The following is a 15,770-nucleotide window of genomic DNA, read 5'->3' as shown; positions in this document are numbered from 1 at the left end:
CTCTCTGAAGCTTAATTGAAAAGCAAAAAAGATATGCAGATATTGGAAATCTGTGATAAATGCAGAGAATGCTGGGAAAAATCAGCAGGTTATGAAGCAAGTATGGAGAGAGAGGAAGCACTAGTATTGGATTTAGATGCTTGCCAGATCATCTCAGAGAGCAGTTAAGAATCACCTCTTTAGTAATTCTAAAGTCACTTATGAGAAAACCAGATTTTCTTTCCTAAAGAATATTAATAAACAAGTTGAGTTTACATAATAATCCAATAGTATCATGGTAACTATTATTGAAACTGACTTTTTATTCCAGATTTATTTAATTACTTGAAATAAAATTCCCCATTTGCTATGGTGGGATTTGAACTCCTGCCTCAAAATCAATTATCTTTTCAAAACTCTCAACAGATTTCATCTGTGAGATCTCCATTGGGCTGGCAGGGTAATCAGGATATCTAATCAGTGTGACCAATGATTAGTCACTTGAAGCTGTGTTTTACTGTCAGCTGAAGAAAGGGAGGGAATCATCAGGGCAATCAGAAAAAAACTACAGCAGCAGCCTGGGAAGGAGCACTTCGAAAATACTCAAAATTAGAAGGGAAATCAGTGCATAACTCATCAGTAAAAGGAACAGAAAGAACAGCATAAGAGATTAAACAAAATTAGATAGGAAAGGAAGTTGTGAAAAGGGCAAAATCAGGCTACAAAGTGAAAAGAGGACTTGAGTATTTTGGATAAAGGTTTGCTAAATAGAATATGAAATAATTTGGGAGATGTTAAAAATTTTAATTTTTTCAAAAAGGAAGTATTTTTAAAAAGCATCTTATCTAAAAAAAAAGATTGAATCATACTGAGATGTAGAGAATTCCTGGTATCCTATTCTAATAACTAGAATATTATTTGCAAAAGGCAAGTATTCAAGTGAAACAAGTAATTAGGAAGGCTGATAGAATGTTGGGTACTGCAGATGGAGTGAAGGTGCGCGATCACATTCTTGAGTACCTTCACACAATCTGCAGTAAGTAGGGTTTCCCGGTGGTCAACCATTTTAATTCCAATCCCACTCACATTCTGACATGATGAGGTTACCTCATATTCTGTCTGGGTAGCCTCCAATCTGACAGCATAAACATTGATTTCTCCAACTTCCAGTAATTTTCTTCCTCCCCTTTCCTCCTTCTTCCATTCCCCACTCTGGCTCCCCTCTTACCAATTCTCTTCTCCTAACCTGCTATCACCTCCCTCTGGTACCCATCCTCTTTCCAGCTCCTCTCCTCTTCCTCTCCTATCAGATTCCTTCTTCTTCAGCCCTCTACTGTTACTTCCTATCACCTCCCAGCTTCTCACTTCATACCCTCTTCCCCCATCCCCCTCACCTGGCTTCACCTAATTTCCTTCTACCTTGTATTCCTTCCCCTCCCCCCATCCCCCGATTAAATCTCTAAAGATTTAAATTTCATTTATGTGAACAAACCTTTAAATTTACTTAATTCTATTTAGTGTTGTCTGTGGCATTTTGTTTTGATGTGAGAAATATAATTAGTATACATAGTGTCAAGTTCATTCATTTGCATCTTTAAAACTTATTCCACCAAAGGGTAATATTTTGCAATGCAATGTAAAGTAAGTATTATTTCACTGATTATCTTTGTATTTACAGCGAGTATTTGTCTGGGATCTAGATGAGACTATCATCATCTTTCATTCTTTGCTCACAGGATCATATGCACAAAAGTATGGTAAGGTAAGAAATTAAGCCAACCGTGCAGTTTGCTTTCATTATTCATGACAAAGATTTTTGCACTAATAGGAAAAGTTGGGATTTCCTTCTATGTCTCCTAAATGGTTAACTTTATATTGGGTATTTTCCAAAATGATGCTGAATATTTGTTGTGTAACATTGTTCATTTGGCTTGTGGGACTTTGTTGCTTCCTCTAGCAGATAGACACTAATTTTCTTAGAATACTGTTGGGTATTATTATAGGCTTTTAGTAAAGTAAAAGCCATTGCTTTTGAAAAAGTCCTTGACAAAAACTGAAGCATATGTTGAATGTTTTCTGTTCTTGAAGTGGCTTTGAATGTGACCATTAATGAAATTTATTATTGATGATACCTTTTATGGTAGTATTTCCTAATGTTTGAGGAAAAAAGCCAACAAGACCGTAAAATCACACAAGTTCAGGGATCATTAAAAAGACCCTAACTGTACAAATACTGTATGTACAAAGGGAATAATAGGTACAGGAAACATTATGTATTGCCAAAATAGTTACATTTATGATATGTTGCCTTTTTATTGTTTTAATGCATTCTAAAATAGTAACTTCTGCTCATTTTTTAAATGTTTGAATTGCCAATCTCATCTTAAGTACTGCAAAATACAAAAATTAATTATTGAGTTTTAAAAATGCAAAATTGGTTGGGTGCTAGTAAAAGGACACTAGAAAGGTATGAATATATTAATCTTAAAAATCATTTGTTAGATATAATATGCAGTTACAGTCAGAGAGAAAAGGTTTTTGCTTGTTGACCATTTGCCTGACTTAATTGCTTGAGCAAACTGTGTTTCTGACTTTCAGAGGATTAATTTTGGCAAGTGGAAAATAGACTTTTCAGCCATCACTCAGCATGTATTCTACTTTTGTAGCATTGTCATTAAACAGAAAACCAAACCAATAACATCTACTATTGAAAGAGACTATTGTACTGAGGCCTACTTTTGAACTTTGCAGTCAGTACAGCAGACAGAATAATAAGATTTTTACTGATTTATACTGAAAATCTGTGCAATGGTCAATTGGGGTCAATGTGTCAATGATTTTGCCAGGACTTTTATTTTTATAATAATAAAATGAAGTCTATTGTCTAGTTCTTAAGTCTAAATCAGTCAATTAATGCAGAAAGAAGTGCTGTTTTTACTACGTAATGCAGTCTCCTGTTACATTTAAACATAGGTTTTGCATTCAGTACAAGTTATTTTTCTCTTCTTAAGCTTGAACAATGTCTGCCTGCTTGATCTAAAATAACTGGCAAATATTACTTTGTCCAGGTGAGTAACAAGCAAAATTTACATTCTATCCATCTGGAGTGCTGGAGGCAAACAAGAGAAAATCTGCAGATGCTGGAAATCCAAGCAACACACACAAAATGCTGGAAAAACACAGCAGGCCAGGCAGCATCTATGGAAAAGAGTACAGTTAACGTTTCAGACTGAGACCCTTCGGCAGGACTGCTGAGTTCCTCCGACATTTTGTGTGTGTTGCTAGAGTGCTGAAGAGTAGGTTTTTGAAAAGGCAATTAATGACATCTTAACACAGAACCACATCCTGCACTTCTAGTCTACATTAAACCTTTTAACTCTATCTCTCCAATTTATTTAATAAAACAAAAAATATACCAGCTATTACAGCAATAGCTTTCCCCTTCAAACCAACAGTAACAGGCTTTTGATCAGCAGTAGTGTACAAGTTATTAAGCTGACAGCCAATCATTTCAAACAGCATCATCGTTATAAGTAATTGATCAAACTTTTCAAAAAGCAGAGCATATGGCAGCAAATGCTCTAAACTGATGAGTCAAAACTTGACATTTTTGGTTCAGGCACAAAGCAAATTGTCCATAGAAGAGCTGGAGAGCAGTACATAGCTTAGTGTCTGCAGCCAGTAGTGAAGTACAGTGGAGGTTCCCTGCAGGTTTGGGGTTGCATTTCCACAAATGGAGTTGGTGATCTGGTCAGAATTAATGGAATCCTCAATGCTGAGAAGTACAAGCAAATTCTCATCCATCATGCAATACCATCAGGGAGGCATCTGATCGATCCCAACTTCATCCTTCAGCAGGTCAATGACCCCAAACATATGGCCAAGGTCATAAAGAATCTTCAATGAAAAGAAAAACAAAGAGCTTGCAACAGATAGGATAGCCTCCACAGAGTATTGATCTCAACATCTCTGGGCAGTCTGGGATTACCTGGAGAGACAGAAGTAGCAAGACAGCCAAAGTCTGCAGAAGAACTGTGGCAAGTTCTCCAAGACACTTAGAACAATCTACCAGCTGATTCTCTTATAAAACTGCACAACATATTACCTAAGAGAATTGATGCAACTTTAAAGGTCACATCAAATATTGATTTGATTACTCTGTTTACTGTTCTTTATAGTAAATTTTTTGATACGTAGAAACTTTTCATTATTTTTGAAAGCATCTTCATCTTACAGAATTTTTTTGTATTTGCCAAACAGTTTTGCACAGTACTGTTTACACACATACACATACACACACACACACACACACACACACACACACACACACACACACACACACACACGTGCCCTAAGGCTTTTGCACAGTGCTGTATTTGTCAACGTGGAGCAGAGATCAAGTTTGTAAATCTGTTGACATTTTTGGTTCAGGCACAAAGCTTGTTGGAAGCAAAGGATGTTGGGAATGGTGAGGGTGGATCACCTCAGGAGGTGTGTGGGACAGGTGGCAGAGAAGGAGTGCCAGGGGTAGTGCTGGTGCAGATACACCAAGCCCTGGGACACCAGGCAAGATCATTTGATTCCAAACAATTGGTTAACTGATCATTACAGAATGTCCCTCCCTTCCCTTTTCCCAAACTTGATTCCCCTCTCCCTGCCCCCTTCCCACTCTCAGTGCACAATAGAGACCCATATCGGAATCAGGTTTATCTTCACTCACATATGTCATGAAGACTCTTTTTTGCAGCAGCAGTATAGTGCAATACATAAAATTACTGAAGTACTGTGCAAAAGTCTTTGGCACCCTAGCTATATAAATATAGTCTAAAACTTTTGCACAGTTATATACATTGTATATAATTGAATTATACAGTGTACATGGGCCGGCTGGGGGTGGAGTGGTATCAGCACTCAACTTGGAGACAGATGGTCCTGAGTTTGAATCCAGCCGGGTCTCAAACTGGGCAGCTGCAATATCTGCTCAGAAGAAACGCCTGGCAATCTACTTCTGTACCCCTATAGACAACTATACTATCCATAAGGTCCCCATGAGACAACGACGATTCGATGGCACTCAACAACAACACTATATATACAGTGGCATGCAATAGTTTGGACACCCCTAGTCAAAATTTCTGTTACTGTGAATAGCTGAGCGAGTAAAAGATGACCTGATTTCCAAAAGGCATAAAGTTAAAGATGACACATTTCTTTAATATTTTAAGCAAGAACACTTTTTTATTTCCATCTTTTACAGTTTCAAAATAACAAAAAAGGAAAAGGGCCCAAAGCAGAAGTTTGGGCACCCTGCATGGCCAGTACTTAGTAACACCCCCTTTGGCAAGTATCACAGCTTGTAAACGTTTTTTGTAGCCAGCTAAGAGTCTTTCAAGACTTGTTTGGGGGATTTTCACCCATTCTTCCTTGCAAAAGGCTTCTAGCTCTGTGAGATTCTTGGGCCGTCTTGCATGCACTGCTCTTTTGAGGTCTATCAACAGATTCTCGATGTTTAGGTCAAGGGACTGTGAGGGCCATGGCAAAACCTTCAGCTTGTGCCTCTTGAGGTAGTCCATTGTGGATTTTGAGTTGTGCTTAGGTTCATTATCCTGTTGTAGAAGCCATCCTCTTTACACCTTTGGCTTTTTTTACAGACAGTGTGATGTTGCTTCCAGAATTTGCTGTTATTTAATTGAATTCATTCTTCCCTTTACCAGTAAATGTTCCCCATGCCACTGGCTGCAACGCAAGCCCAAAGCATGATCGATCCACCCCTGTGCTTAACAGTTGGAGAGGGGTACTATTCATGAAATCCTGCACCCTTTTTTCTCCAAACATACCTTTGCTCATTGCGGCCAAAAAGTTTTATTCAAAAGGTTCAAAGGAACCTCCAAACAAGCCTGATGCATTTTGGAAACAAGTCCTGTGGACTGATGAAGTTAAAATAGAACTTTTCATTCCACAGATTCACTACTCTCTGGCTAAAAACATTCTTCCTTACCTCTGTTCTATAAGGTCACCCCTCAATTTTGAGGCTATGCCCTCTTGTTCTGGATACCCCACCATAGGAAACATTCTCTCCACGTCCACCTTATCTAGTCCTTTCAACATTTGGTAGGTTTCAATGAGATTCCCCCCCCCGCCCCCCCATTTTTCTAAATTCCAATGAGTACAGGCCTAAATGCTCCTTATATGTTTACCTCTTCATTCCTGGAATCATCCTTGTGAACCTCCTTTGGACTCTTTCCAATGATGACACATCCTTTCTGAGATATGGGGCCCAAAACTGTTGACAGTAATTCAAATGCTGCTTGACCAGTGTCTCGTCAAGCCTCAGCATTATCTCCTTGATTTTATATTTTATTGCCCTTGAAATAAATGGCAACATTGCATTTGCGTTCTTTTCCAGAGACACAACCTGTAAATTAACCCTCTGGGAGTCTTGCACAAGGATTCCCAAGTCCCTCTGCACCTCTGATGTTTGAATTTTCTCCCCATTTAGATAATAGTCTGCGCTATTATTCCTTTTGCATTATCATACATTTCCCAACACTTTATTCCATCTGCCACTTTTCTCCCCATTCTACCAATTTGATTACATCTTGCTGCAATCACATTGTATCCTCAGGATTACCTACCCCTGCACCTATCTTCAGATTATCCACAAACTTTGCCACAAAGCCACAAATTCCATTATCTAAATCATTGGCAGCCAACCAGAAAAGGCCCCCTTTATTTCCATTTGCTGCCTCCTGCCTGTTAGCCATTCCTCTACCCAACCAGTATCTTTCCTGTAACACTATAGGATTTTATCTTGTTAAGCAGCCTCATGTATGGCAACCTATCAAATCCCTTCTGAAAATCTAAGTAAATGACATCCAGTGTCTCTCCTTTGTGCACCCTGTTTGTTATTTCCTCGAAGAATTCTACTTTCAGTACTGAGTTGATGGTGACCTTAAAATCACCACAGATTCTGACATACTCATCTTTCTCGGCTATTGGGACCATCGGCATTGCCCATGGGCTCCACTCAACCTAGAAAATAATTCCATCAGCCTCCATGTGCTCTAGCTCACTAGCTATTATATCATGGATGATATAGAACCAGATGGGCTTTGGAAAACTTGGGTCCAGCATTTTCATTTAATTCTATTTTACCCTTGATATGCTTGAGTTTCCCAAAGCTATCCTTGAACACTGCTGTGGCATCATCCAGTACCTTTCTTAATTCACTTTCAGTTAACTCAATTACAGAGGATGTGGCATGCAAATGCTGACCCCCACAATGCCGGCCCTCCTATTTTTATGACATACAAGCCCGCTGTTATGAATGTCATTCACACAGGAGTTATCTTTTCTCCTGTATAAGTTCTTACTTGGATATCTGTAGGCTTCTTTATCTTTTAAATGCTGTTCAAACTAATTTTGTGGAATGACTGAAACAGCTGAACCAGTGTCAGTGCCATTTTAATTAATTTGCTATTCACTTCTGGTGTAAGCCATATTGGTTGTCTCTTGTTAGTTTTAACAATACAAACCTCATGGCTACCCAGTCCTGTGTCACTCTCATTATTATCAGATTTTTTATCAACAGCATGCAGATTTGTGCTCTATTTGAAACTGTAAATTGACTTATAATCTTTATCTTTTCCCTGTGTAGTCCATTTATTTTTGTCTGCCTGACATTCTCCTTGTACGTGTCCCACTTTGTTGCATTTTCTACAAGTTTCACCTTTTTGCCTTCATTTGTCTGGTATATTTGTTTGGCCAAGCAGTTTTCTGTTTAGACATTGCAATTTTGTTCATACTCTCTTTCTTTTGTGACTGCAACTCAGTCGTGTCTCTGGCTGATGTTTCCATAAATGCAGTGATTTCAACTGCTCTTTTAAATGTGAGTTGTGATTCAGTTAGGAGCTATTCTTGAATGCTTTCTTGTGAGATTCCACAAACTAAACGATCTCCAAGTGCATCATTAAGCCCATTACTGAACTGGCCATGCTCTGATAATTTCTTCAATTCAGCCACATACTGTAAACTGAAATGGACTCCCCTTCCTTTTGATTCCTCTTATGAAACCTAAAGCATTCTGCAATCAACAATGGTTTCAGTTCTAAATATTCCGGCATTACTTTCACAATATCTGCAAAGCTGATTTCGGCTGGTTTGGTTGGAGCAGTCAAACTCCTTAGCAAATTGTATGCTTTTCCATGCAATGGAATCCGCAAAACTGACACCTGTCTTTCATTGGCTATTTCCTTTGCTTCAAAATTCATTCGATTTACAATATCCAGCTATCTTTTGTGCAATTTAATGCATCACACTGATATAACCATCCATTTCTGCTCATCGTTTATTATTGTTATCATCCAGTACTCACTGTTTATGAATTTCATCCTATTTCTGCCTTTTTTTTAACTCGATCATCTCTCCCCTTCCGAAGAACAGTTTTTAACTTAAATGTCTCTCTGTGCTTTTTTTTTAAACTTAACAGCTCATTGCACTTCAGCAGGTAGGTAGTTGCCTCGGGTTCACTTAAAACTTCCTCGTTGCCAGTGTTATAACTAATCGAAAGAAGAACACAAAGCTGGAAATAAAGCGTCTTAGTTTCATTTTTACCTTTAGCAAGGCTCGTAGTTATGATGAGGTGGTGTAATGACATATGCCATTCATGTACTTTAACATATAACGTTTATTGAATTATGTAAACAACAAAGAATGCTTAATCAAACAATATATTTACAATATTACTGACTTATTAAATACACAAGTGGAGATGTATTTTTTTGCAGAAGGATGATCAACCATGATGGTATTGGGCCAAGTGGCCTTATTCTATTCCTGTACCTCATGATCTTATTTTAATTTTTAACTAAATATTTAAATTTTGTCATGTTTAGCTTAAGCTTCCTGTGACATTGTAACATCACAGTACACTTTTGGCATTATATATCAATTGAATCAGTCAGAGTGGAGGTTATCTATGTGTGTGATTCTCTGAAGAGCTTCGAAAGCTGTCCTTCCAGTGAGATACAATGAGCAAGATGGCTATTATTTCTACTACTTCTTCTGTTCCAGTTTCCCTTCTCTGCTCTCAGCCTGCCCTGGCCAGTACCATCACCCTAGTTATTTAGCTATGTAAACATATTGGACAGATTTCTGGAGCTATTTCCACCTGTATTGAGGAACTGCTCTCAGGGGAAGCATGAAAAGTATTCCTGGAGTTCTGAGAACTTGTAACATAGCCGACATTGCTGTGGAAAACAATGTCCATTATTTTAAAAGTGGTTGGCTGCAGGAATCAAGTGCAGGGTTATTTGGTTGGCAGGAAATGTTCAAATGCTCCCTCAAATATCTGTGCTTTCTTTTCAATTAAGTGTGCTTCATCTTTCAAAATCACACATTTTAGAATATTTGCTTAGGCACAAAAACAGCAATCTTCTTCCAGTCCTGTCAGTTTCACAATTGAAACTGAAACAGTCAAGGTTATGGTTCCTGATGATCACCAGACAGTTAAAGAAAAGTAGTGAGATTACTGATAGAAAAATGTTACTGGTAGACACACTTTGTTCTGCAAAGCTTTTACTAACATTCGAATATTTTCCTTTCATTTGTTTTTTCAATAATTAGGTAAATAGATGTAATAATGTTTCTGTCTAGGGCACATTGTGAAGGTTCTGTTTTTTTTAAATAGAGCTTCTGAAGTAATTTTGTTTGGTCTGGCAAGATCACATTAACAGCTAGCAACCCACAGAAAGAGTAGTAACTATGACACTGGGATCAGTAGGGAACTTTCTAAGTCAGGTTTTGTCAGTGGCTGAAGTTGTACTGTAGGAAGTGATAAATGAAAGTGATATCAATGCACTGGTTCTCCAAGTCTGTTGGAAAGGTTTCAGGCACAAATTACATGCAGCTTTGTGATGTTAGATAGCTAAAACCATTTGACATGTCTGCAAATCGTGAACTAAAACTGTCCTTTTAGAGACTTCTCAGTAAACCCGTACAAAGATCTTGGAAGCCACGTTGATTTATTTCACTTGCATCGTTTTAGCATAAACACATTTGGGAAAATATATTCCCTGCCTAGAGAAGGCGGCAAAATAAATGTCTCAAATGGGTTGTTTACGTGATATTGCCAAACATTGATGTTTTATCCCTTCAAGTTTTGTCAAAGGACTTGGCAAAGTTCTGCAAAGAATTGCCAAATTATAAACAGGGGTGGATGTTATTCACTAAAACTTCAATATGTTTCACAAATACTTTGAAAGGAGAGAAATCTCTTTTGGCTTGAAATGCTATTATTGTAACATCTGTCCCAAAGGTAGTATTGCTTTTGGAACTTCGGCAAAGCAACAGATCCTTCTGCAAACTTTGTTAGGCATCAGAGTTACAGTTAAAAACCGGTTCCATGCTGCAGTAATCCCTTGAACACTTAGATGCTCCAACATGCTTTGAATCCTAAGCATTCTTAAGCAAAGTGTTTTATTGATGATCCTACATAAACAAATAATGATATTTCTAGCCCTGCTTCATTCACTCTCACTGACTCACTACTCCCTCAATGACTTTTCACTGCTCAGTTCCCTCCCCCCGCCACTCTGCTCCATTCATCATTTCTGCATTGCTCCATTCAACACCACTCGCCCTTCAGTCACTGCCCCTCACTGGCCCGCTCCCCGTCTATGCCATTGCCTTTTCCCTATCCCACTCACTTCCACCTCGCTGACCCTCTCACTGTCGCTTCACTGTTCCATTAGCTGCCCCTTCCTATCTGTGTCACTACCTCCCCCTGTTCTCACTGTCCCCTTTCTGTCCCTCTGGCTGCCCCTTCTCTGTCCCTCTTTTTATCCCCTCTACTTAGATCCAATTAATCCAACCCTGGTTTTTTGGTCCACGACTCAATTGGGCCCATGGCCTATTTTCATTTTATTCTCCAGGATTCTGTGCCCCAGGTCCATGTCAGATGAATTCGGTCACCCAGGCTCTGTATTTGGTAGACTCCAGGGCACTCATCAAACAGTAAAAGTGTAATGATGGGTTTGTTGAATCCTTCCCCTGCCCTGTAACCGCAGTATCTGCGGCACTGCATAAGGTATCCCCACATATCTCCCAAGGACATCATAGTTGCTACTTTTAAGGAGTAGATGCCATTGTAGGGTACACCCTCGATGCCTCATTCTCTGTCAGTTTTTATATGTAATCTGACACTCCATATCAGTATGACTGCTGTCTGCCCTACCATTCAGGCAGCAAGTGTGGTGGGAGGCTATGTGGAACAGATATGGATCTGGTGGGGCTTCAGAGGCAGGAAATGCAGACAGGCCATTCAGACCCACCCCATGGCCATGAGTCGTGCAATGCCTTCCTGAGCAGTCTCCCTTCAGGCACCAACGAGCACCGGTTTGCTCAGCTTGTGGGTTCAAGTGTTTCTAAGATTTCCCAAAACACCTCTTTGAATTCTTTCTGTACTTAAGTAAAGTTCTAAATCCAAGCTATATGTGACCATAGCAATAATGGGGAGTTTTCTATATGTCAGCAGTTGTTATTACTCAGTACTAGAACTGAAGCAGGATGTAAACAGCTATGAAATAGAGCAGTTAATTTATGTACAAAAGATTTTTTTTACCATTTATTCACAGGACATGGACAACACAATTATTTATTACCCATTCCTAATAGTCCTTCAGGAGGCGACATTTGGCCTCCTCTTTGAACTACTGTATTCCGTGTGGTGAAGGTACTCCAACAGTGTGTTAAAAGTCAACCACATTCCTATGGCTATGAAGTTACATATAGACCTGACTGGAAAAATGCATCGGATTTCTTTCCCTAAAGGAATTAATGAACCAGAGAGTTTTTCACAACGTAGTAGTTTAATGGTTACCATTACTCGCGCTAGTCTTTCATTCCAGATTTGTTTAACTCTCATGGTGGGGATCTCAACTCATATTGCCAAATCATTAGTTCATTTCTCTGGATTACTAGCCCAGTAGGAATAGCACTATTTCACTGCACCAGACAAGTTAATGGATACAGCATAGAATTTTGGGTATTGTTACAAATCACAGGGCTAAAGTATTCTTTTGTTGAAATGAAGGTAGTTATCAACCCCTCCCATGTCCTTATTTAACAATGCTACAGCTGGATTACACAAAATATTAAACTACACTGACTAAAAATGAAAAATATATTTATCTTTACATGACAGATTACACTTGCTGCCCAACACTGCAGTTCTCTTGACTGAAACTAGACTGTTATTTGATTCAGTGGCAATAATCAAAAATAATCAGGTGAAAAGAATCTTTGGATCAGTTGACAGTAATGTGTCTGGTAATGGCCCACTCAGTTTGAATGGCCACCAATTCTCATTGGGGAGGGACTGTGGCACCTTTCTGTCATTTGAAGGTGACCATCGGTAGCTTCTTGGTTTCTCTGCAGACCTTTGCATGAACACTCCATTAAAAGAACAGATAGGATAGGATTCCATTTCTATCCTAACAGGTCCTGCTTTCTGTCTTTGATTGATAATGCAGTTCACATTCATCCTAACATCCAGATTATTTGTTACTTTAAAGTCCAAGGAAGTTCATCGAGCCTTTTATGTATGTTGCTTTGGACTTCCAGCATCTTCAGAATTTCTTGTGTTCAGAGTCAGAGTAAACTGGGTGATATGAGCTGAATACAAGCCACAGTGTTTTGAATGAGTTTAAATTTATAGGCAATGGAAGATGACGAAATAAAAAAGTAAAATTCTGCTTACCATTGTAAAATTGCTCTGCCAAAATGTTCTGCATATTTCTGAATGTATACTGTTCCCAAGGCTCAGTAAGTTGAGAAAAAATTGTAATTTTGAGAAATATGACAACCTCATACAAAGTATTACAGCTCAGTGTTTTTTTCTACAAGAAGTAACTTTGTACAGAAAAGCAGCTGCCATTCATGAGTGAGGCTTTTCGTGCTGTTAATGGACTTTTAATGTAATGAGTGCGAAGAAGGAAGACCACAGCTGTAAAATTCAAGACAGGTGGAAGATTAGGTTGTCTTTCCCAAACCATGCAATATAACCATATAACAATTACAGCACGGAAACAGGCCATCTCGGCTCTCCTAGTCAGTGCCGAACGCTTAGTCCCACCGACTTGCACTCAGCCCATAACCCTCCATTCCTTTTCTGTCCATATAGCTGTCCAATTTAACTTTAAATGACAACATCAAACCTGCCTCAACCACTTCTGCTGGAAGCTCGTTCCACACAGCTACCACTCTGAGTAAAGTTCCCCCTCATGTTACCCCTAAACTTTTGCCCCCTAACTCTCAACTCATGTCCTCTTGTTTGAATCTCCCCTACTCTCAATGGAAGACGCCTGTCCACATCATCTCTATCTATCGCCCTCATAATTTTAAATACCTCTATTAAGTCCCCCATCAACCTTCTACACTCCAAAGAATAAAGACCCAACTTGTTCAACTTTTCTCTGTAACTTAGGTGATGAAACCCAGGTAACATTCTAGTAAATCTTCTCTGTACTCTCTCTATTTTGTTGAAATCTTTCCCATAATTCGGTGACCAGTACTATACATAATACTCCAAATTTGGCCTTACCAATGCCTTGTACAATTTCAACATTACATCCCAATTCCTATACTCAATGCTCTGATTTATAAAGGCCAGCATACCAAAAGCTTTCTTCACCACCCTAACCACATGAGATTCCACCTTCAGGGAACTATGCACCATTATTCCTAGATCCCTCTGTTCTACTGCATTCTTCAATGCCCTACCATTTACCATATATGTCCTATTTTGATTAGTCCTACCAAAATGTAGCACCTCACATTTATCAGCATTAAACTCCATATGCCATCTTTCAGCCCACTTTTCTGGCATAAATCTCTCTGCAAGCTTTGAAAACCTACTTCATTATCCACAACTCCACCTATCTAAATATCATCTGCATACTTACTAATCCAATTTACCACCCCATCATCCAGATCATTAATATATATGACAAACAACATTGGACCCTGTACAGAACCCTGAGACACACCACTAGTCACCGGCCTCCAATCTGACAAACAGTTATCCACCTCTACTCTCTAGCATCTCCCATCCAGCCACTACTGAATCCATTTTACTACTTCAATATTAATACCTAACAATTGAACCTTCCTAACTAACCTTCCATGTGGAACCTTGTCAAAGGCCTTAATGAAGTCCATATAGACAACATCCACCACTTTACCCTCGTCAACTTTCCTAGTAACCGCTTCAAAAAATTCAATAAGATTTGTCAAACATGACCTTCCACGCACAAATCCAGGTTGACTGTTCCTAATCAGACCCTGTCTATCCAGATAATTATATATACCATCTCTAAAAATACTTCTCATCAATTTACCCACCACTGATGTCAAACTCACAGGCCGATAATTGTTAGGTTTACTCTTAGAACCCTTTTTAAACAATGGAACAACATGAGCAATATGCCAATCCTCCAGCACCATCCCCGTTTCTAATGACATTTGAAATATTTCTGTCAGAGCCCCTGCTATTTCCACACTAACTTCCCTCAATGTCCTAAGGAATATCCTGTCAGGACCCGGAGACTTATTCACTTTTATATTCCTTAAAAGTGCCAGTACTTCCTCTTCTTTAATCATCACAGTTTCCGTAACTACCCTTCTTGGTTCCTTTACCTTACACAATTTAATATCCTTCTCCTTAGTGAATACCGAAGAAAAGAAATTGTTCAGAATCTGCCCCATCTCTTTTGGCTCCGCACATAGCTGTCCACTCTGATTCTCTAAGGGACCAATTTTATCCCTCACTATCCTTTTGCTATTAATATAACAGTAGAAACCCTTGGGATTTATTTTCACCTTACTTGCCAAAGCAGCCTCATATCTTCTTTTAGCTTTTCTAATTTCTTTCTTAAGATTCTTTTCACATTCTTTATATTCCTCGAGCACCTCATTTACTCCATGCTTCCTATATTTATTGTAAATATCTCTCTTTTTCCGAACCAAGTTTCCAGTATCCTTTGAAAACCATGGCTCTCTCAAACTCTTAACCTTTCCTTTCAACCTAACAGGAACATAAAGATTCTGTACCCTCAAAATTTCACCTTTAAATGTCCTCCATTTCTCTATTACATCCTTCCCATAAAACAAGTTGGCCCAATCCACTCCTCCTAAATCCTTTCGCATCTCCTTAAAGTTACCCTTTTTCCAATCAAAATCTCAACCCTGGGTCCAGACCTATCCTTCTCCATAATTATATTGAAACTAATGGCATTGTGATCACTAGACCTGAAGTGCTCCCCAACACAAACATCTGTCACCTAACCTATCTCATTCCCTAACAGGAGGGCCAACAGTGCCCCTTCTCTAGATGGTACCTCTATGTATTGCTGCAAAAAACTATCCTGCACACATTTTACAAACTCCAAACCATCCAGCCCTTTTACAGTATGGGCTTCCCAGTCTATGTATGGAAAATTAAAATCTCCCACAATCACAACCTTGTGCTTACTACATATATCTGCTATCTCCTTACAAATTACAAATATGCAACAAAAACTAAATCCTGTAGTGTATCAAAGTAATTAACCTGTAATATTGTGAGAAATAATCAATGGATTAAAATATAATGTTAGCAAATGCAAAACTGTGATACTGTTCCACGTTTTGAAAGATTTAGTGCAACTATAGTGCCAGGTCCATAAGCCATGTTGAAAGCAAATTGGCCAAATTTTTGCCCATGAAGAAACTATAGATCAAGCTTGAATTTCTGG

General features: G+C 38.8%; 1 protein-coding gene across 14 annotated transcripts in view; it reads left to right on the top strand.

Moving 5' to 3' along the window:
* The window catches only part of eya4 (EYA transcriptional coactivator and phosphatase 4), a 457,308-nt gene that overhangs the window by 365,009 nt on the left and 76,529 nt on the right, over positions 1-15,770 (top strand). For all 14 annotated transcript variants that reach the window (XM_063040405.1, XM_063040409.1, XM_063040403.1 and 11 more), the window contains one exon: positions 1,658-1,741. In XM_063040405.1, the coding sequence (XP_062896475.1) occupies positions 1,658-1,741 (84 nt within the window). The remainder of the gene's footprint in view (positions 1-1,657; positions 1,742-15,770) is intronic.

The sequence above is a fragment of the Mobula hypostoma genome, chromosome 2, assembly GCF_963921235.1.
Source record: "Mobula hypostoma chromosome 2, sMobHyp1.1, whole genome shotgun sequence".
Classification (NCBI taxonomy): domain Eukaryota; kingdom Metazoa; phylum Chordata; class Chondrichthyes; order Myliobatiformes; family Myliobatidae; genus Mobula; species Mobula hypostoma.
This window is presented reverse-complemented; position numbering and strand designations above follow the sequence as displayed.